At 35.4% G+C, this 25,012-nt stretch overlaps 1 protein-coding gene across 1 annotated transcript in view; it reads right to left on the reverse strand.

Annotated features, from left to right (window-relative positions):
- Positions 1-19,356, reverse strand: part of LOC149572824 (protein ACCELERATED CELL DEATH 6-like) — a 128,279-nt gene extending 108,923 nt beyond the window's left edge. Inside the window, exons 1-3 of the mRNA XM_089815889.1 lie at positions 19,230-19,356; positions 18,650-19,146; positions 15,936-16,453 (exon numbers count right to left, since the gene is read on the reverse strand). Coding sequence (XP_089672015.1) covers positions 15,936-16,453; positions 18,650-19,146; positions 19,230-19,261 — 1,047 coding nt within the window. The 5' untranslated portion in view covers positions 19,262-19,356. The remainder of the gene's footprint in view (positions 1-15,935; positions 16,454-18,649; positions 19,147-19,229) is intronic.
- Positions 19,357-25,012: the final 5,656 nt, after the last annotated feature.

Here is a 25,012-nt window from a genome sequence, read left to right on the forward strand (position 1 = left end):
CTTCAAAAAATTCTAGAGCACCTTTGGAGAAGCATGCCTTTGGAGAGGCACACCTTAGTGACAGGTCCAAAATTCTAAAATTTTCTCAAGTGTCAAAATTGAAATTCTACCTTCTAGGTTTTCTTCCCCTTTATACCAGACCTATGTCTGGATGTTTGCTCATGAATTTCTCTATGATCTCTGTCACTTGGGTTGCATCTAGATAATCCAAAGCATCATACTTATCCTTTACTATTTGTCAATAGTTTCCTACTTCTATGCGAGTCTCCGCAAAGTCTTCCAGTTTTACATCCAATTCTAGCAAAGCCTCCTTTGTCTTAAATGCTTGTCTAATGTCTTCATTAGTCGAAGCTTCTTCAAAGATCTTCTGAAACTATTCCCACCGATAGGATTTTATCCCTTGACTCATCTTCAAAAATTTCAAGGAAAGCATCAATGTAACACTTCTTAGCTTCCAAAATCTACTCTTAGGTTTGATTCTTGAGCTTATAAATATTCGCATGTAATGTCTCCATTACTTTATTACCAGAAGCAATCTTCTCAATCCAATCATCTATTTTATCTAATTCTTCCCCCATATATACATCCATTAGCATATGATACCTCTAATCCTTTATTGACTATAATTCTTGAAGGTCTTTAGCCCTGGTATGTACCTCATCCATCAATTCAAAATCCTGGTTCAATATAGCAACCAACTTGTCTGCATTATTTTGCATATGGTGCAACAATTTAAGGTTTCCCTATATTATCTATACACCTTTTTCCTCAAAACTTCCCCACCATTGCTGACACGCCTTTAAAAATGGATCTACTTGTAGAATTTCCTTCTCCTTCCTATAAAGTGTCACACCTAGAGTTTCCTTAGGATTATCAAGGTCCAAAGAACCAACCCTTCCATGCAAATAGCCTCTGAGAAGCTTATTCTATTTTTGAAGCCTCACCAATTTAAACTCATCTTGTTCCAAGTGTCTAAAAACTTCTTTTATTTCTATGGTAATCAACACCTTAGCAATGTCAATAGTGGGCTTTCCTAGCAAGACCTCCTTAATCTAATAATCTTTTGAGGTTAGATCTTTAATATCCGCATGTAGAGGAGGGATGGCAATATGAGCCAACAAGTCCTAATTTTGGTTCTTCATAATGAAGACCAATGTTTGTGCAACACTCATAGGTTGCTCAGGTCTATTGACTAATTCTTTCATTCCCTCATTCACACTACAATGTAGTTATATTTTCTTCCTAACCATCGTCTCCCTCTTCAACCATCTTGGAGTAGTTCCCATCAGAGAAATATACTTAGTTGAAGAGGTGGTTTGTACTGCTAGACCCTTTCCCTTATCACTCCTTTCCATAGTCTTCTCTTTTTGCAAGAGATCTACACCAGGAATCCCTGTGTCTTTTGAGTCCATAGTCCTCACCTTTGTATCTTGGGAAGTTTTTTGAGGTTCTTCATATATCTACTCCTCTTATGATACTTCATCAATAGGTCTCTATTGTGGCTCCTCTTCTTGTATAGCTTGTTATGTCTCTTCATCAGTAGGAGGAAGAGGAGTCACTTAACATTTATCCAAGAAAGATAAATCTTGACTTGGTGATGGTGGGGCACCTAGAGGTCCTTGTGGAAGAGGTGGTGGTTGACTCCAATCCCCTCCCAAAGGTTTATTCATTTGTGTATCCCTTATCTTTTCGCTTATGAGTTTAGTACCCACATGCATGAAGTCAAAATATGACATGTCAAATTCATCATTCCCTTGACCCTCTTGTTCATCAACCTACTGCCACAACTCATCCTCCAAAGTTGTAACCTGAATAGGTTTAGTAGGAATAGATGGCAGTGTTATAGTGGAACTCCTTCTTCACTCTACATCTATAGCTCTGGCAAGATGAGTCCTTTGACTCAAGGGAAGGTTATCCTCTTCATCTTCTTCATCCTCTTTAGGGATAGTTTATGGGACTAAAGGAATAGGAATAACCCTTCTTATCACTTTTTGCCTTCTAGTCCTTCTTATTGGAGTCTTCTTCTTAGCTATCTTAGAGATTGATGGGGAAGCCTCTTCCTCTTGAACAAGTGGAGACACATCTTGTGCTTCCTCTTTAGGCCCTTGTCCCTATTCCTATGATGGCCCTTGCAGATTATCTTGAGCTTGAGAGGCTTCTAAATTTTTGGGCTCTTGGTTCTTCATGGCTTGAGTTTCCTCCTGGGCTTGAGTCCCTTCAACTTCGGGCTCATCTTGTTGAGGAGAATATCTCTTTCTTTTATTCTTGCCCTTTTCTACTTTAAAGTATCCAACTTCCCTATCATGTTAATACACTGTCTCTAGCCTAATTGGAGATTGGGTTGTGAATGTTGGTACTGTAACCTTTGCTCCTCTACCCTTTATTGGGTGAGTTGTAGCTTGGAAAACTACTACTTGCATAATCGGATTCAACTTGAAGAGATTCTTGATCCAATCCTTTTTCAATTGAATAATATGACTTTCCCTATAGTTGATGTATGTGTTTTCCTCCCTATCAATCTCTGCATTCATGATCAATTGATCGTATATCTTATCCCGATTGTACAAGGGATCCAAGACATCTAGAGTATCTTGTTGAACATATTTCAATGGGACCTTAATCTTCAAAGCACTACCTACCAGATAAAGAAACATCCTACAATAATCCCTGATTCGAATATCGTAGTCATCTACTGCATTCATCTAGTGATCCTCTATGGCATCTTCATGTTCTTCTTGCCAAATATTGGACTCTACCAATATTGTCAAAACACATATTAGGGGAGTTATAGTCCTCCAAGGGTACTGATCCCATTCTAAATCAAAAGTTATGATGTCCTACTTTTCATTGACTCCAAAAGGACCTATGGTGATGGGCCATACCCAAGTTCTTATGTTGTTTCATCACTCTTTCATATGTAGATGTGAGTTATCATGCAATCTCCAAAAAAATGAGTCTATCGCATGGATATGTAGGGAGCTTCTTATGATTTATAGTTTTACCCACTACCCTTAGGTAGGTGAATGTCTTGCATTGGATGTAGTAGGTGCCTATTTCTACAATTCTTGTTGTTGCCTCTACTGACATCCATTTTTCATAATCACCTTCAATGAATTAGATGATTGCAAAAATGAAAGCATCATTCACTATCCTGCACTCCTTACATAGTCTGATAGCTTTTTCTTCACTAGTTGGGGGTATACCACGTAGGGCCAGGCATTAGCATCTTGCATGCTTCCCCTCTTGAAAATCCCTGGGTAATCTATAGTTCTTGCTACTAATAGATACACCAAATATGAAGTCATATAGAATCTTGGATTGGATTTAACTACCACTAGTTGTTCATCTAGATTCTCGCTAAGTATTGTGGCCCAGTCAATTGGCATCTTCATCACTTTGATGGCCTCGATGAAATGTACCATCCATATTTTTAAGTGCCCTGCTACTAGTAATCCCATGATCCTACTGAAAAGTGCAATGGAATATCCAATATCATCCTTTATATAGCCTTTGGTCATGTCAACATTTCTTGCTCTTTGCCCCATAGGTGTTCTATCAATTAGGTATGATGATTGAATGATTTTTGTAACCTTCTACTCATTGTCCCTATACCACCTTTCAACTTGATGATAAGTCAACCTAATCCATTAATCTACCCTTAGAAGATGAAATACTTTCTCGATGTTCTTTGGTCTTAGATCTAGGATGATCTCTCCTATTATGCTTTTCACCACTCTCTCTTCTGACACATAATTTTTTGCCAAGGCCATAACAATTTCTAAAGAATGCACTAAAGTAGGATGTGAGGTCGCATTAACTAACCCAGATCTGATAAGCACAGAAATCATTAGGGATCTCTCATTTGGCTTATTGCAAAGAACTAAGAATGCATGCCAATCAATATGACCCAATTCAGTGTCTCGAATCTCTAAATGTGCATCCTAGAAGCGTGATTTTGATTGGACATCTTGAAACTTAAAGACTACCAGTTTTGGAACAATCTTCGCTACAAGTGAGGACAAGGAGGAAGCCATTTTATTTTCTCAAAATAGAAACACATTAGCCCAAAAGGTTGAAATTTAAACCCTAAACAAACCCTAATTACTAAAAAACCAAACCCAAAATGCTAAAACATCATGAAAATACTCCAAAATCATATTAATGCCTCTGATAGATAGTCTTTTAGTGCATCTTGCACACCTTCAAGGTGCGCTATGTGCACGTTTATACTAAGCAAGTCCTTAAAACTAAAGGGTGCACACATGCACACCTTGTGGGGGTGCGCATGTGTGCACCCTTTTCTTGTGCAAAGTTCATTAAGTGTAACAATAGGGTGCACACATGTGCACCTTACATGGTCCACATGTGCCCACCCTATGCTTGCAAGACTTAGCTTTACAACTAAATGGTACGCAATTTTTCACCTTGGGAAGGTGTGCACATGTGCACCATTGTTGTTATGTTGCCTTAGGATTCTTTGATTTGAAAAGTGTACATATGTGCACCTTGGATATAAGGTGTGCATATGCACACCTTTCAATTTAGGTGAATGGTTTAGTTTTTCTTAAGATTTGTGAGTAAAGGTCTGGACATTGTGCACCTTGGATAGGTGCACACCTTTTATCTTAGTGTTTAGGTTTGTGTGGATAGGAAGTTGAAGTTTTAGCACACCTCTATGGGTGCAAGGGTGCGCTCATTATCGGTTGGAAGAGAAAATGAAGTAGAGAGAGGGGAGGGATCCCACGCTTTTATAGGTCCGAGATAGAGTGCACCTCTTGAGGGTGCGCAGGTGCACACTTCCAAAAGGAAGTGCTCCACACTAGCACAGTTAGTACACTAGTGCACCTTGAGGGGTGCACTAGGTGCACTAGGGGCACTAGTGCGCCCCTCTACATACAAAATTGACAACAATTTTTGGCACATGGGTTTTCGAAGAAGAGGGTCAAGCTAGACTCAGACACCATATAAAGCCCTAAAAAAGACTTAGACCCCAGACTAGGGGTTTGGGAGAGCAAAAAATTTAGTAGGGGATTCCCACTTCTAGGAGAAATGGGGCTTGCATTGTGAAAACCACAACAAAAATATAAATAAAGTAATGGCCATTCTTTAGATTTAAAAGTTAAGAATTTATGACATGGATATTTTCATATGAGTAGTTGGCACTAGAAAATGACTCTCATCCACATTTTTGCCACCTAAGACAGGGATAAAAAAGAATTATTAACATGACCCAATATATACAATTGTAGAGAATGTGTATAAAAATGCATGTGCATCTATACACTTTTATCAATCCTTCTTGGTTAACCTTACAATGAGTGGTTGAAAAACTATTGAGGTATGTTATTGAGGATTTATATGGACACTTCATGATATTTGTGTCTCATTTGATAAATTTTCAATACTAGGTCATGTATTCAAGAGTGAATGATTGAGCCAATGTTCATTAGCTAGGAAACTTCATGGTCATTGTTAATGCCTTTATTCTTGGGCTTGATATTTCTAATTGATTATACACTATTTAGATAAGAATCATATATGGAGATAGGTACATGTTTAAAAAAATATTATTTTCTTATTAGACTGTAAAAGATAGTGATATTAGCCTTTTGAGGGAAGTGTAGTCAAGTGAGCAGATGCATCTTGATTACAATGGCAGAAGATCAATATGTGTGCAAATGAGAGACTTAAGTTTGATCCTATCTATCTTGACAAAATGTCAAGTTTTTCTTGGAAGTTTCCTTGTAACTTATGTACGAAAGAAAGTGTATTACAACAATATGACTTACCAGAAAGCAATTGTGAGTCTCAAAAGTGAGAAATGTGCACTATATTTGTAATGCAAGTGAAACATCAATATAAAAAGAAAATTCCCATGGTTTCAGATTTGTAAAGCAAGCTTTGCATATTATTATTGTAAAGAGGACATATAGTTCCTCACTTCTCATATTATGGGTGTACTTGTAAAATGTTGGAATTTTGATTTTATATATATATGGGCAAGAATGGAGGTTTTCTCCATTTAGCTCTTTCTTATGAGTGCCCTGAATGAGTTGGGTTGTAAATAGGTTTACAGAATTAATAAAATAACTTGGCCATTAGCCTATTGGTTATAAATAAAATACCAAAAAAATTAGGCATTGATCATTAAGAGGATGGAAATAATATTTATTTTTCCTTAATTATAATTGAAAATACTAATATCTCTTATCACACAGTATGTGAATATCATATTAGAGTATTTCTATCATATAATAATTTTTTCTTTATACTAATTTTTCACCTCATTCAACTATAATGTATGCTAGAGTTATTTTTCTTTCATGATTTTTTACCCATTTAGTGAAAAAACCTTTGATTCAAGTTTGTCTTGGAAATTTTGTATAGTTGGATTTGACACATGATATTAAGCAATCAAATCTGAACACGAATGTTCTAACATGTGTAATGTGTATGATTAACTTATTATTCATGATATTGAAGGTGATGAACAAACATGGTCAAGGATTAAACTTGTGGCAAAGGAATAAGATAAACTATTCAACTTATAGAAATATTAATTCCCTCCCATATTTACATATCTTAAAGAAAACAATGACAAAAGTGTCTTTTCCAAACAAATGAAAAACATAAGGTTTTAACACTTATATTATACCCTGCTTGATGCATGTTGATAAATTTATGATTTGTGATCTTATAAATGATGCACAAAATTGATGAAAGATTGAACAAAATAATTAAAAATAAATAACCAAAATACATAGACATTGGCATCAGTCAAACCTGGCCCAAACACACCTCTCAGGATTTGAACCTTGGCAGATGGCAATGTCAAGCGTACCATCATCCTCACCAATTGTGCCCAACCAATTGAGCTACAACCCTTTGGCTTTAGCCAAGAGAATTTGAACAAAACCATTTTTTAATTTATTTTCAATTTCGTAAGAGTTTAAATAGTGGGTTTAGTTTTTTTTTTTTAATTTATTTGTTCTATTGTGGTTTTCCATTGTAACTTATAATTTCCCTTATATGAAATTGTTCTTTATGGGTCGTCGCAATGAGTAAGAGTAGGCCACTCCATTATTTTCCTTACAGAAAGCTCTTTGAAGTTTGAAAACTGAGAAATTTATTGACAGATCACTATGGAAGGATGTATGTAGAAGACTGAATTTACAGAACTTTTTCCAAGTGTCAGCGACCTACAATTTCTCAAATTCGTTAGCAGCTACATCTAAAATTGCACTTTCTATAAGAACAGGCGTTGGTATTGAAACAGACACGATAAAAAATAATATTTTCTTCAAATTATAACGAAAATTAGAACCATAGTGACAATCATGGTGGAGCTCAAGCGGAGGATGCCGCATACGGATTAACTACGGCTGCAAAAAAAACATATCTATCAGGCGGAGGGATACCGCAACCAGCCACCAGAACATCGCCACTATAAGCGCTCTCCAGCAGGAGAAGGAAAATGACGGAGATTGTGTGGTTCTGGACTCCGAGGACATAAATGATGAATTTGCAGGTTTATTATAGTTTCAGACTTACGACCGTCACTGAATAAAATGAAACTTGAACCATTCTTTTGCCTTCTAATGTACATGTGTTTGAAACTGCTTATTTATATTCTACTTGTTTGATAAACTGTTGTTGGAGATGCTGAGAGTATAGATACAATGTTCTTAGGGCGTAATTGATGGTGTATTTGCACAGATTTTTTGTGGTTTCAAAGGGTACGCATACTTTTTGTGCACAGACTTTCTTTCTAAGCCTGCACAAAGATGGGCTAATTGCGCAGGAGGAAGGTTTTTTTACATGGACTGCACGGCTGTCCTTGTGATAATGAAAAAGATTAGAGGAGGAGAAGAACAAACAAGCAAGTAGGACGAGGATTTTCTTCTGAGAAAGCACACTGTTTGGTCTTCTTATTATTATCATTTTTTATTGCTATTGCTTCACGGAGATGGGGATTTGTAAGAAGTAAGAAGTACCAGTAAAGATTGGCAGGCAAGCAGGCCGGCATGGTTGTTGATAGCAGATCTGACATAAGCTAACAGATGGTGTTCAGCCAAGTTCATTCTATGTGGAGACTTTTAGAAATATAATTATTTTTGAATTTTTGAATTTGAAAAATAATAATACTCCACCAAAATTACAATTAAGGAAATTGATGTCAAAACTTCTGTAATGGGCACCCTTGGATGTTCCAAAAAACTAAACCAATTTGCTGAAAAGAATTTTGTCAAACAGTTTGCATGCAACCTCTTATTTCTCCGTTTAATGTTTTAAACCCCTTATAACTCCGAAAATCAAACGTTTATTTGTTTGTTGTGTTTTGTGCATGGAATTGGTATCATACAACATAAACAAGAAAGAAACTACAATAATATGCAAAGTGTAAATGAACTGCTGTTAATAAAATGTTATTTTCAGAATTCATAAAACCAAATACATGGCAGAGTTATCAACTCACTAATAACTTCAGCAGTATTGACATAATACTCCAGCCCATGCTTTCGAACTTGCTGCTACAATACTTTGTCCTTCAATCAGTCCACTACCTTCGTAATACCATTCCCTCAAAGCGGCATAAGCATCAGACAAGTAGTGAAGAAGATATGAGCAAAATACCAAATCTGCCTGTAGCCGGAAATGCAACTAAATTGCCTGATAATGAAGCCAATAACAAAGAATTCCAAAGGCCAAACCCCAAGGGAATGATGTCTAGAATGTTACAAGAGAGGATAGACATCCTCAAATGCCAAGAACGGAGCTGCAACTCACACACCAATTTTTTCTCATATTCAACCTGCCTAATGAAGCCACAAATGCTTCCTTTTATTCTATTTCCAAGGGTCCGCTCAACTCATATGGGCAATGTGGGATAAAAGATGTGTAATATATAAAACATATATTAAAATACCCCTTATGTCTCCCTTGGGTACACATCACCATAAAATAAATATTAAAGTAACACTTTAATATTTTACAATTAAATTAGACGTTACTTTAATAAAACTTCAGGCATTAAAATGTATTAGCAATCAAACTCCGAATAATGCGAGTGATAGCTCATCGGAAAGCTCTCACCGAGGAGTATCGAATTCAATCACCAAAATTGACCTGCATTGTGTCCTGTCGACTTACTAAAAATAGTAAGTATGCCTAAAACTGAGTAAATCAACTTCGTTTTGGCCCAAACTAGAAATGACTAGGCCAAAACACTCCAAGATCCCATTAAACCCTTCGTTAGCCCTCAGGACCATGTAGAACAAGGTTAATGTACACACACTTGGTCAACTGCTAAAATGGGGACATTACAGTCCGCCCCCCTTGAAATTGCTTGTCCTCAAGCAACCTCAGTCCAGCCTGCTAAATAACCTGCTCACTCTCCCATGTAGAATCTTCCTCCGGCAGGTCTTTCCATCTGACCAAATACTCCTTCACTATCCTATTTCTAAGCTTCCTCTCTCTGGTGTCTAGAATAGCCTCAGGTACTAACACAAGCTTCCCCTCCTCATCCAAAGGGGGTAAATCTGCAGAAGGCACTACACTCTGACCAATGGCTTTCTTAAGCCTAGACACATGAAACACATTGTGCACTCGATTGCCCTCTGGAAGCTCAAGCTCATAGGCGACTTTGCCCATTTTGCGAATCACCCTGTAGGGACCATAAAATCTAGGTTTCAACTTTTCAGCTCCGCTCTTCTTGAGCGATGACTGTCTATATGGTTGTGGCCTCAAGTAAACCATATCCCCTATCTCGAAGCTACGCTCTATTCGGTGCTGATCAGCATACAATTTTTGTTGATTCTAGGCCTGTTTTATATTCTCTTTGAGCACTTTCAAGATGTCTTGACTATCCTGCAATAAGTTTTTGGCTTTGGGCACTCTACTGTCCCCCAAAACTAAATCCATGAAGCTAGGTGCTTCATAACCATAGAGTGCCATGAAAGGAGTCATCTTGATGGACATATGATAAGTGGTGTTATAAAAATACTCTCCCATATGCAACCATTTGATCCAAGCCTTTTGTTGTGTAGTTACATAGTTCCTCAAATATTCTTCCGCCCATTTATTCACAATCTCTGTTTGCCCATCTGTTTGCGGATGATAACTAGTGCTAGGTGTAAGATCTGTACCACACAACCTAAATAACTCTTGCCAAAAAACACTCATAAACTTACTATCCCGGTCACTGACAATGAATCTGGGCAGGCCATGTAACCTGAATATCTCTCTAAAGAAAAGATCTGCCACATGTGCTGCTGTGTAAGTGGACGGAATAGCAAAGAAGTGAGAAAACTTCGTCAAGCGACCCACCACCACATAGATGCAATCCCTTCCCTGCACTCGTGGTAAACCAGTGATGAAGTCCATCGAAATACTTTCCCATTTCCTATCAAGAATGGGCAAGGGCTGTAATAAACCTGTAGGAAATGTGTGCTCTCCCTTATTCTGTTGACAAACCACAGACTCCCTGACATACCTCTGAACATCATCCTTGAGCCCTTTCCATGAAAATCGCTCTTGGATCTGCTTGTAGGTCTTGAAGACTCCCGGATGTCCAGCTGTGGGTGCATCATGAAATGCCTTCAGTATCGCCTCTCTCAAATGTGATGACGGAATCAAATAAACCATATCCTGAACTCTGATCAATCCATCTATCACCTCATAGCGATCATCCTGTATGGTACCTAAAATCAATCCAGAAGCCCAAGCATCTTCGACATACTCTGCTATAATCCAATCTCTCCAATCTCCTGAAATCTCTGCCAAAGCACATAAGTGAGGTCTTCGAGATAAGGCATCAGACACCACATTTTTCTTACCTTTGACAAACTCTATGTCAAAGTCATAAGCCTGCAATTTAGTCACCCATTTTTGTTTCCGGTCATTAAGATCACGCTGGCTCATGAAGTATTTAATACTGTTGTGATCAGTCTTGATCACAAAACAACCACCTACCAAATATGATCAAAATTTGGCCAATGCATGCATTATGGCCAACATCTCCCGGTCATAGACAGAATAACTTTTCTCAACTCCCCGGAGCTTCCTACTCTCGAATGCAATGGGATGCTTCTCCTACATCAATACTGCTCCAATCCCATCACCTGATGCATCACAATGAAGCTCAAAAGGCTTCGTGAAATTCGGTAGAGCTAGAACTAGACATGAAGACATTACCTGCTTGAAATGCTCAAAACACCTCTGTGCTGCCCCTGTCCACACGAAGGCTCCTTTCTTGATAAGATCTGTCAAGGGTGTAGCAATCTATGAGAATCCCTTAACAAACCTCCTATAAAAACCACATAAACCAAAAAATCTCTTAAGCTGTGTAAGGTTTGTGGGAGTAGGCCACTCTACAATAGCTCTAATCTTTTCGGGATCAACCCGAACGCCATCTACACTAATGATATGCCCAAGGTAAAAGAGCTTAGTCATGCCAAACTCACATTTAGATTCTTTGGCATACAATGACTCTCTCTCCAAAATAGATAACACCTCCTCCAGATGATGTAAGTGCTCCTCCCAAGTCTTACTGAAGACCAAGATGTCATCAAAGAAGATCAAGACAAATCTCCTCAGCTGCTTCCTGAATACCTGGTTCATACAACTTTGAAATGTAGCAGGCGCATTGGTTAGACCAAATGGCATAACCATGAACTCAAAGTGGCCATAGTGACATCAGAAGGTTGTTTTCTCAATGTCCTTTGCTCTCATCCTGATCTGATGGTATCTGGATCACAAATCAATTTTGGTGAAGAAGCATGCCCCATGCAACTCATCAATCAGCTCATCAATCCTAGGAATGGGATACCTTTTTTAAATTGTTTTCTTATTCAGTGCCCTGTAATCGATGCACATGCGCAACGTCCCATCCTTCTTCTTTACCAACACTACTGCTGAAGCAAAGGGGCTCTTACTTGGCCTGATATGCCCCATCTCCAACAAATCCTTATTCGCCTTCTCTATCTCATCCTTGTGTTTCTTAGGATGACGATAGGGAGTAATCATAACTGGTTTGGCTCCCTCCTCAAGCTCAATAACATGTTCCATCCCTCTGTCAGGAGGAACCCCATGAGGAATATCGCTAAATATTTTAGCGTGTCTATCAAGTATCTTCTGGATATCTGGTGGATGACTCTTTTCTTGTGGCTCTGGTGAAGTTGGCATAGTGTAGCACTCTGCCGCCCACTCTATGTCATCATGACGAAAAAGTCTCTGCATTCTCCTCAAGGACACTACTCTGCAACCTCCATCTGAAAGTCCTCTAAGTACCACAGTTCTTCCCTCATGCTGGAATCTCATCTCCAATTTTGCTAGATTGAGTGTGAACTCAGCTAGTGAAGCCATCCATGTCATGCCGAGGATGACATCATAATCTCCCATGTCCACAACATAGAACTCATCCTTCAACTCGTAGCCATCTCCCAACGTGATGCGAAGATTAGATATCTTCTGAGTGCATAATAACTTATCACCGTTAGCCACTATGACTTTAAACCCATCATGCTCCTCTGTCTGTAACCCTCTCCTGGCTACCAACTGTGCATCTATGAAGTTATGTGTAGCCCCAGTGTCAATAAGAGATATCACTTTTTGCCCTTGGATAGTACCCCTGACGTTAAATGTGATTGCCTTTTGGGCCCCTATCAAGCGTGCCAACGATCTATCATCCTTAGGAATGTTGCTCTCCTCTATAGTGTTACCCTCATCTGAATCGGAGTGCTGATCCTCCCCTTCTGACTCTGACTCTTCTACTGAAAAATACTCCATTTGATTTGCCTTAGCCTTGAGAGAACATTTATGAGATAAGTCCCAAGGCTCTCTACAATGGAAGCACAGCTTCTTCTTTCGAAGTTCATTCAAGGTTTCCTTGTCTAGTCCTTTTGATCCTTCTTTGGGTTTGCTATACTCTTTCTGAAATAGTTTTTTGTCTTTGTCCTTGCGGTAGGAAGAATCTGTTGAATGATTTTTTCCTTTGTATACCGAAGGGGCTAAATCTTGTGCCTTTTTAGTTGCTTCAGCTAAGGTGAGTGGATCATGTCCCTTCACCCAACCTCGTAATGGATCAGCAAGCCTATCACAAAATAACACCACCAATCTCCTAGGAGAGATATCAGTAACAAGTACAGACAAGCGCTGAAAATCGACAATGTAAGCATCCACAGAACCTGAATGTTTTAACTGTGCTAGCTCCTTGAAATGTAACTCGAGATCCTTAGTGTCAAATCTCTCAATCAATGTTTCGGTGAATTCCTCATAGGATGTAATCTGATTATGCCCCAAAGTCACCATGCCATGATGCCACCATTCATGTGCAACGCCATCCAAGTGCATAGCCGCATACTTGATAGCCTCCTCCTCAGACATAGGATTTAGCTACAAGTATGTATCTACCTTCTGCACCCAAGCTCGTGCAGTCATCTTCCCTGAAGCATCATAATAAGGTAAAGAAAGTTTTCCAACTTTCTTCCTCAGCTCAAAGTTTTGATTCCTCCCTCCTGCTTTAGGCATGTGTCTCATCCTCAAGTCCATATAATCTCTAAGGGAAATATCTGCCTAAAACTCCGGTCCACTAGCCTCCCAGTCTCTCCTGAACTAATCCTGTAACTCGGTAATCTGCAGTTTGTTTACTGGTTGAACCGGATCTTCGGGTGGGAAAGTGGGTAGAAGAGGTCTCGAGCTCGTAGTCCGCGCTGGGCGTGCAACATGTCTAAAATTATTAGCCTCATTCCCATTGTTTCCGTATCCATTATTACCATTAATGTTATTCTCAGGACCATTGTTGATGTCGTGGCCTCCATGGTTATTATTTCCCCCATTGTTATTGTTTCCCTTGTTGTTATTATTTCTGTTGTTAGCATCACCTGGATTAATATTGACACCCATCTGTCTAGCCATGAGCTGCAACATCATGTCCATTTGCCTATTCTGCTCTTGTTGCATACGCTGCCCCTACTCTAATGTATCCAGTAACTGTCTGAATAGTACCTCCCCCTGATCTGGACCAACATTTCTGCCTCTGCCTAATCCTGTATTCCTGTCATCTTGATCACCCATATTATTGTCCTGATCAAAGAATATCTCCTCTGTGTCTGTATAGTTGGATTCAATGTCCACTTGCACGAATGTACTAAACTATTTGCTTTGCAAGTCTGAAATCCTATTTTGTCTTGCTCTGGTATCGCGAAAATTATAAGACCCCTGTCGCATGCTCAAACATAAATGCTTAGCCTGTGTTTTTTACTTACCTTTTCCCTCTATCTAGATGTTCCAAATTCCCTATAAGACCTCCACAGGATGGCAGGACTTATAGCTTTGATACCACTGTAATGGGCACCCTTGGATGTCCCAAAATACTAAACCAATTTGCTGAAAGGAATTTTGTCAAACAGTTTGCATGCAACCTCTTATTTCTCCATTTAATGTTTTAAACCCCTTATAACTTCGAAAATCAAACGTTTATTTGTTTGCTGTGTTTTGTGCATGGAATTGGTATCATACAACATAAACAAGAAAGAAACTACAATAATATGCAAAGTGGAAATGAACTGCTGCTAATAAAATGTTATTTTCAGAATTCATAAAACCAAATACATGGCAGATTTATCGACTCACTAATTACTTTAGGAGTATTGACATAATACTCCAGCCCATGCTTTTGAACTTGCTGCTACAATACTTTGTCCTTCAATTAGTCCACTACCTTCATAATACCATTCCCTCAAAGCGGCATAAGCATCGGACAAGTAGTGAAGAAGATATGAGCAAAATATCAAATCTGCCTGTAGCCAGAAATGCAACTAAACTACCTGATAATGAAGCCAATAAAAAAGAATTCCAAAGGCCAAACCCCAAGGGAATGACGTCTAGAATGTTACAAGAGAGGATAGACGTCCTCAAATGCCAAGAACAGAGCTGCAACTCACACACCAATTTTTTCTCGTATTCAGCCTACCTAATGAAGCCACAAATGCTTCCTTTTATTCTATTTCCAAGGGTTCGCTCAACTCATATGGGCAATGTGGGATAAAAGATGTGTAATATATAAAACATATATTAAAATACCCCTTATGTCTCCCTTGGGTACACATCACCATAAAATAAATATTAAAGTAACACTTTAATATTTTACAATTAAATTAGACATTACTTTAATAAAACTTCAAGCATTAAAATGTATTAGCAATCAGACTTTGAATAATGCGAGTGATAGCTCATCGAAAAGCTCTCACCGAGGAGTATCGAATTCAATCACCAAAATTGACCTGCACTGTGTCCTGCCGACTTACTAAAAATAGTAAGTATGCCTGAAATTGAGTAAATCAACTTCGTTTTGGCCCAAACTGGAAATGACTAGGCCAAAACACTCCAGGATCCCATTAAACCCTTCGTTAGCCCTCGGGACCATGTAGAACAAGGCTAACGCACACACACTTGGTCAACTGCTAAAATGGGGACATTACAACTTCAAAATAAAACAGCTCCTAAACTTTAGAACTTATTAATTTTGATTGAACAAATTAATAAAGAGGGGGTCTACTAATTCCCTGTGTGTATAAAGACACGGACTAATAAAACTATAGTACATAAACCAAGCAAAAGGCCAACTGAAGCATATTCCTCGATATGAAAACTATTGAGTGAATGGATGACACTAGTGTTTATATATATATATATATATATATATATATATATTTTAAAAAAAATTGTCAAATAATGATTAGTATTTGCTGCTAATTATAACTGTCATTAATTAGAATTAAAAGGAATTAATTTAATAATTATAAGATAATACATCAAAATAAAAAACTAATAACTTTTTATATGCAATGAATGAAATTTAGAGGAAGAGCATAAATTATGAGTTTTTTATAATATAATAAATTAAAAATATTAACAAGACAAAATTAACGGCTTACCTCATAGAAAAGTGGCTCATCTTTCTCCATATTTGTGACTGCTATGTCCAATGCTGTTTGTCCCTCATCGTCCTGATCATTAATCAACCTTTTTGATGCACCTGCTAGACAATGTAGTAGTGGTGTGATAACCTCTGAATTCCTGTCAAATATTTGTGCTGCATTCATTACAGATAGCTGAAGAGCATTTCTTCCCTTATGATCTACCAATTCTATACAATCTTCGCTGTATTCTAATATCATTTTCACCATTTCCACATTCCCCTCTTTCACTGCTATATGAAAAGCACACTCTGATTTCTTGTCAAATTTGTAACATAATGATATGTCCTTGTCCAGAAGCTTTTTGGCAATCTGTACATTTTCTTTGACATGTCTAGTCTGCAACCAGGAATGAAATGGTGGAACAAGCTCCTTTAATGGAGGAATTAATGTAGCAATGTGCAATACTGTCCTACCAAGATCATCTACTTGTGAAATGAGGTTGGGTTTGTGCTCTAAAAGAGTATCAATTGTTCCTGTACAAAAGAAATTGAGATAAGTTTCTAGAAGTTTAATTCTATCGAATAAATTCTATTTCAAAGTAATATATTACAAATAATGGTTCACATGGTTAGCTATAAATAGAATATTGTAAAAATGAAGTTCAAAAATAAGGTTTAAAAATAAAGAATCTAATTTATTATATATATTAAAGATAAAGTCAAAGTTATTTTTAGGAAGTGAATAAATGGTGAAGAAATAAATAGCTGTTTTACATTTAAATATATAAATTTGTTTGTATTTATAGTTTAGGATATTTGAAGTTGAAATTGATATAAAATTTTGATACAAATATATTCAAAAAATTGAATTTAAAAGTGTTCTATGCAATTCTTCTTTAATATAGCTTAAAGATTTCTAATTCCAAATATATCCATCTTCATTAACTATAGAGAAATCATATTTACTAAAATTGATATTATTATTAAATATATGTATATATATACATAGAAACAAATTCTTTCTAAAATAAAATAATTAGAGACAACAAATAATGTTTATGCTCTGTATTCAAATTTTTACTATATAGCTGTGAGTGCACTCTAACTTCAAGCTATGTATTCAATTAATTTCATTCAACACTGTTAGAAAAATGAGAGTAGAATATTAAATATTTTAATAAAATTAATTTCTAATTGTAGTCCTTATGAAACATAGATTAATGAGTTGGATTAAAAAACTAGACAATTGATTTCATAGTTTTCTGTATTTGTTTGTGTTGTCCATTTTCATAAACTAGACATCTCATACTATCTTTCATTCTGATGATGAATCAGTGAGTATGATCTGAATATGCTAAAAAACATAGACATAATTGAGAATAGATTGTAAAAATTTGATATCTCTAACTAAACAATTGAATTCTGATAACAATGTTATAATTTAACTTACTGTTAAAAAAAAATGACCTATTTAACAATAATTTCTAATATTTAGAATAATAATCAACACAATTATCACTGACTAATGCTATTTTGTTCCTAAAACTTGTTTTTACCTTCTATCAACCCTTTTTTTTCTAGTTGTTTATCTTTATAAAAAGAACTTAACCCAATGCCTTTTTAATTTAAAAGAGAAAATCAGATTTGTCAAATTTGCATATAATTGCTTTCAACTTTGCATATAATTGCTTTCAACTTTCAAATTTGAAAAAAATCCAAGTTACCCGACGTTTTGTTGAAATCTGTAGATGATTGATTTCAAATTTGAGAGTTTCAGTTAACTGACGTTTGTTAAATTCAACAAATAATTGTTTTTAAATTTTTGAATAAAATCATTACCCGACTGTTTGTTAAATTTGACAGAAGGAGATTTTCACAGTTGCCTGACTGTTTGTTGAATTCAACAGACGATTACTTTGAAATCAGAGATTTTTACAGTTGTTATCTGTTATTGGTGCAGGGGCACCTCCTTCTATTAATTTTATATATATTGTTTAAATTCATTTTCGAAATGATTTATTTATTAAGTCATTGGAACCATAATGTGAAATGGCCTATTTATTATGTTACTGTAATCGGGATCATATGAAATTTGTAATGAAAATTCGAATATGGATAGGAAGGGACATGGGAAGGTAAACCGTTGTAACCGTTTTAGTTTGTCTTTAAAAGAAAGACATTATTGTAATAGCGGAGAGAGATCGACAAAAGGAATAAGGAATAGGTTGTGAGAGGAAATTGGAACCAGAGAGTCATTGAACATAAATCGGTTTTTCTCTATTGTTATTTGTAAGAAACGTAAATGATTTGTTTTATGTCATGACAATCTGAAAGAATGGTAATGGAAATAGTTTTCCATAAAAAGATAATGTGATAAACAGATTTGAAGATTACAATATGTCCTCTCCTCATCAGTTATCTGTTCAATTCAACGGACGATTGCTTTCAAATTTGAGACTTTCGTAGTTACCTTAGTGTTAGTTGAATTCAGCAGACGATTGCTTTCAAATTTGAGATTTACCTAGCTGTTTGTTGGATTCCACATGCAATTAGAATTTAAGATCTTCGTAGTTGCCTGACCGGTTGATCAATTCAACAGACGATTGCTTTCAAATTTGAGAATTTACCTTACTAAATTCAACAGAAGATTACTTATGCATTTGAGATTTTCACAGACCTTTGTTGAATTCAACAGACGATTGCTTTCAAATTTGAAATTTTCACAGTTACCTATATGTTTGTTGAAGACGGCAAAGTGTAGAGGCGTTTGACCATCGCATTTTCTTCTGTACATCTCCAATGGCGTTTCTCCCAGCATCTTTTCAAACATTTTCATGGTGTCCAAATGACCTAACAAGGAGGCTTTAAATACGGCCGTTTCACCCGCTTTATTGGTGAATCTGGTTAGCTCAACCTCTCGCTGCAGTAAAATCTCGACTATCTCTGCATCCCTTGCACTCGCCGCCTCGTGCAATGCCGTGTTCCCCTGCAAATTCTGCTTCGCCAAGATCTCAATCCTGCCTTGGCCTTGCAGATCTGCCTGTAAATCAGCTATTTCAATCAGCATTTTAACGAAATCCTTACTTCCATGATATGCTGCGATGTGGAGCGCGGTGTTCTTTGCAGGGGTAACCTCGTTGAGCACATCAAGATCCCCCCTCACCTGTTGCTTCAGCGCCTCCACATCGTTTGATTTCGCAGCTCTGAAAAGCTCCTTCTTCATAAATCTGCAATAGATATGCAAGTATTTTAAAGAAGAACAGATTCTTTACTAATTTCTCTATTAACAGAGATGATTCAGAGAGCATACGGAGATGCAACAGGAGGACAATTGCCGCTCATTTCCCCTGAATTTGTAGGCCGGACTTCCAATTTTCCTCCGAGGAAAATATAGCTGAAATTGTAGGCCGGACTTCCAATTTTCCTCAGAGGAAAATATAGCTGAATTTCTTAGGTATGTTAAATAGAGCCTATGCAAGCATGTAAATTACCAGGAACGGCATCTTTACCTTTAATAAAATATCGATTTGATTCCTCCCTTCTGTAACTTGGTTTAGTATTTTTCTCGTCTTTTCTAAAAGAGTTTCTTCCTATGCTTCACTTTATCCTATCTCTAAGAATTTCTTTTCACTAAATAAGAAATCAGGGAAAGTATCTCCTACTTACCAATCTTAATTATAGTTTAGAAGTTCTACGTGTACAAAGTTAATCCATTACTTTATAGATAGTTAGATTTTTTTATTTAGTTATAAAAGTAGTTTAATAAATTATATTTTTTTATGTTTGAAAATATTTTGTAACTTAATATATAGCTGATAGATTGAGAATATCTTGATATCATGTTCATTTGAAGATGATGGATCATAAAGTGATGGGAAACGTGATGGTAATTGAATTTATAAACAACAAATTCAAATATCTTAATATCATGTTAATTATTAAAAATTAATATATACAACTTTTTTTTTCATATTGTATATGCTTTTAACTATTTTAGTGTAATGCCTTCGTCTTTTTTTTTTAAATTGCTTTTCCTTTGAATGAATTCTTTGTATGAATAAATAATTAATTATAATATTGTAAGAAGTATAAAATAATATTTTAATGAAGATGAGAAATATATTATTTAGGAAGTATTTCAAATGTAATTATAAATTTAATAGATCATTATATTTTACAAAATGAAAAAAAGCAAGGAATAACCCACTTAAGAATATAAGAAAATAAATATTATAAGTGAAACCAATTTATACTATAAAATGAACAGATTTATATGAGTAAATAGAAGAAAATAATAGTCATTAACTTACATTAAATATAATATACTAATAAAGAAAAAAAAGTTACTCATACTATAAAGAAAATGGTATTATAAATTTAAAGAGAAGAAAAATAATAGAGAACCTAGAGATTTTAAATATAATGAATATGTGTAATTTATGTAAACTTGAAATCATATTTAGTTTTCTTAATGTTAATTTTGAATTTTATTTGGTTCATTTATATGATATATTTAATTAATTAATAATATTGAAGTTTTGAAAATATTATAATAAAGAGAAAATTAGTTGGTTGGTGCAAAATTAATCACAAAAAATATAAAAATATTTATAGATTTTAATATATTACTTTTAATTTTAAACTTAAGCGGATAAGAGTAATAGAAAAGTAGTTGAAATCTTGTACATCAGTAATAAAACTAACTCTCTCTCTCTCTCTCTCTCTCTCTCTCTCTCTCTCTCTCTCTCTCTCTCTCATACACACACACACACACACACATAAGTCATCCGGTGTAGTGTAGTAACAAGAGAGTCCCTAACATACTAGTCTAGAGATATTGAGGCTTTAATTTTTAAATGTGTATAAATTTTTAAAAGTAAATTAAAGCCTCAAGATCTCTAGTCTCTCTTTATATATATTACATATTATATAATAAATATTTAGCTCATTGCATCTACAAGGCAAATGCTAAGAATAAAATCATACTTTAGTGTTTAGATTATAGGAATACATAGGGTTGCAGAATAAAATTAATCTCTCTCTCTCTCTCTCTCACACACACACACACACACACATACACACACACACATCCTCTATTTATCCTCTATATATACCTCATGTCTCTCACCCTCTCCTTCTTTTCACTCTCTCACATAGCTCATGCATATCATATGCACCCATACATAATGACTCGCTATCTCACACACATCGAGGGATAGGATAAAGAGAGAGAAGGGGATACGAAGAGGGAGAGGGGATAGGGGAGAGAGGGAGGGACGGAGGGGGATATATATATATATATATATATTAGGGGATATGATAGAAAAAGTGAGAAAGAGATGGAGAGAATGAGTGAGAGAGAGAAGGGGATAGGAGAAAGAGAGATAGGAGATGTGTGTGTGTGTGTGTGTGTGTGAGAGAGAGAGAGAGAGAGAGAGAGAGAGAGAGAGGGGGGGGGGGGCGGGGGGGACGGTGGGCGGGAGGGAGAGAGAGAGAGAGAGAGAGAGAGAGAGAGAGAGAGGATAAAGAGAGATAGAATGAGAGAAAGAGAGGGAGACGGGACAAGAGAAAGAGGGAAAGGGATAGGATAGATAAAGAGGGAGGGATGGATATATATATATACATATGATAGAAAGAGTGAGAGAGATATGGATAGAATGAGTGAGAGAGAAGAGGATAGAATAGGAGAGAGAGAGAGAGAGAGAGAGAGAGAGAGGATGGAGAGAAGGATTAGGGGATATGATAGACACTTGTGTAGTATAATACATAATCCGGTCTCTCTCACTCTCTCTCCCTCAATCTACCCTCGTGTAGTAGTAATATATAACTTGATCGAGTTTCGAATGCATTTTTTATTTTTATAACCTGATCAGGTCATTTTAATCCAGAAATACCCAATTGGGTTATGGCTTGGTCATAGCTTGGAAAAATGATCCAAAGGCTTGGGAGACTGTTTTCCCTCCATTTTTTTTCTTTAGACATTCTTTCATCTTCTAAGAGAATTCTCAACTTGGTCTTCATCAAGTACGCTAATGGTGAATTGGATATCTCTAAAATCACCACCATCATCTTACATGCCTTCTTAGCTTTCTAACCATATTTTTTTTTCTATTTTTGGACAATATTAACATTGTAAACTTTAATTACTTTTGTACCAATGTGTTGACATTCCTCACAGACATATGTCTACCATTTTTTAAATAAATTTTGATGTACTTAACCAAATTCAAAATAAATTACATATTATTATTCTACACTTTATTATATACACATTTTAAAAAAAAGTTTCCATTTTCAATTATTTTGATGCAAGTTATGCTCAACATACGAACAAGTACCAAAATTTCAAGATGTAGTATGTTCAATAATTCATAAAAAAAAATATTCATCATAAAATTACAAAAGAATACATAATTTCTAGATATGACTCTTAACTATTATCCTACCAAAGGGATATGCAAAATACTAAATAAAACTATGTCTTTTGTGTTGCACATGAAAACAACAATGTTACATTTTCTTAAAAAACTAGGAGCTATTTTTTGTGTGCTCAGGGTTTGACCCACCTAATCTTATTCATTCTGTAAAACTCTAGTAGTTTATAAAGTAGATTCAAAGTGCTACAATTTATATGTCATTTTTAGTGGATGACCCTTAAATGTCTCATCCAAGTTCAGGTTTACTTGATTTGAGAAAAAAGGTGTCCACTTATACCCCTTTTTGTACACCATCTAGGTGAACTCACCCATATATAAAAAATATTATTCCATTAACTATTATTATTAGTTATTATGCTTTTGACATGTAATCTTGGAAAAAAATGGATGATATTTGATCATTGTCAAAAGTGGTTAGAATTCTATCTATTTTTTTAATAATTCAATCAATCATTATAAAGAATAAAAATTAAATATTTTTTTTAAAATTATAATTATTATTTTTCACTTTATATATAACTCTAATTTGATATTAGATGAAATTATAATATTATTGAAAAAGACGTATACAACACTGCAAAGAAAAGACATTTATCCATAGTCAATAAAAAGTTGCAAATAGTTAGCATGCACTACGTGATTTGACATAGCATTGTGGAGATTTCCTTGGTTTACTACTAAACAATGCCAGATGTTTCACTTGTTCTATCATGATTATTACTAATTATGTTGTAGAAGTGTCCTTGTTCATAGCTTTTCTCTATTAAGGTGGAAAATATTAGGAAATAAGCCTTTATTTATTTATTTTTAATTGAAATAAATGCATCTTTCTGACTTTTAATGTGGAATTCCTATAGTTTCGCACATGGAGTGCACTTCCTAAAAGAAGTCAAAAGTTTGTTCTGAATAATCTGGCCTCCTAGATTTAGGTGGTGTCCTTGTATACTCCCAAATTTGAACCTACGCTACATGAAAGTTTACTCTCTCACCTTTTATATGGAACTATGTTCTTTTATAGCACAAATGTCATTGTGATAAAGTTTAAACCACAAAAATGTCATTACAATTTATTATAGACAATATTTAATTTTATGTTTTTATAATATGTTTTAATGTTGTAATTAATGTAGATAAGTGTTTAATAATACAAAATATAGTTGATGTATATTTAGAACAATAATATTAGAATATACTCTTTAATTGAACAATTTCTTAAAATAATATAAAAACTAAAATAGAAAGTGTTGGTTTAGTTACTACTCCCCTCTTTTTAATCTGTCTACAATTTCATATTCCTTCATTTGATTCATTTGCAATATGGAGACCCCCATTAAGCTCAAGAGCTCAAACAAACAAATGGCCTTTGGTACCCCTGTTACTATGGACTGTATCCATCAAAGTATCTCCATGAAGAATAAGGTTATCTTGCATGTTGTCTTGAGTAGCTTGGATGGGAAGTTTGTTCATTACAAAAACCACTTTAGGGATAACTCTGATATTTCCACAATGTTCATTGTCATAGCTATGCATATATTTAATAATAGGGACATGATAGCCAAGCTTTGCAATAGATTGTTTATAGAGGATTTTGAAAGACTTGGATAGAGTTTTGATCAACATTAGGAATAATTTTACCATGCCTAGAGCAAACAACCATGATTTACTCATGTTGAGAAACTGGCTTGTCCGGGCCACCTACCCAATTGTGTTTTCAGAGGATTTGGAAGGCTTTTGGACTCATCGAGAAGTTGTGGAAAGGAATATGATATTTTTAATGATGTTTTTTGAAAATTTGGTTTTGATGGAGGAAAATTGGATGGAAGTTTACTTTGAGGAGGAAGGCATTGTCAACAATAGGGCTTTGGCTGATGCCATAGAAGATCTAAGGGAGGTTGCTTATTTCATAGGCTAAAGGGAAACTAGCAAACACTCCCTCTTTTTTTGGTTTTTTGAATGTATTTAGATAGATAGTTAATGGTCTATGTATTTACCTTGAGGTTTGGGTTTGGGTTTGGAAACATTGTCAATTATCCTCATCTTTAATTTGATAAGCATGAGACTTCTTTGGACAAGATAATTGGTAAACCACCCTAGTATGAATTAATATTGTTCTAATATACATCTTATATGTTTAATCATTTTTGGTTCTTTTTTATATTGGTCACTTGGGTTATCTAATTCTATGATTTTTAAGTAGTATGATGCTCTATCTAGTTGAGGTGTTCTCAGCTTAGGTCATGACATAGAAAAGGATCTCATTTTTTAATGTTATATTTGTTATGTATTTATATAGTTTATTATGGGATCATCATCATTTGTAGGATAACTTGCTTCTGTGAATGGTTATGAACCTACATTAAAATTAAAGATGATTTATGGTTTGTGTCACTACTTGTAGATTGGTATTTATCTCTTAATCCTCTGATCAATTGTTGTGTAATCTTATATGTCTAAGAGAACTTGGGTTAGCTAGCCATATACTCTCCTTTGGTCTCTAAATTACATAGTCTAACCATGACATATGCCTTCTCTTTAATTTTAAATATGGCTTTTTTGCACTTAATCTCAAGTTGCGGTAAACTATAATTTGACGGGATCTAATGGCTTATCATTTATTAGAGAATGGAAAGAACTCCTAGAAACATTTAAATACAAA

Source organism: Cupressus sempervirens, chromosome 2, assembly GCF_028749045.1.
Source record: "Cupressus sempervirens isolate cs-2001-9-10 chromosome 2, ASM2874904v1, whole genome shotgun sequence".
Lineage (NCBI taxonomy): Eukaryota > Viridiplantae > Streptophyta > Pinopsida > Cupressales > Cupressaceae > Cupressus > Cupressus sempervirens.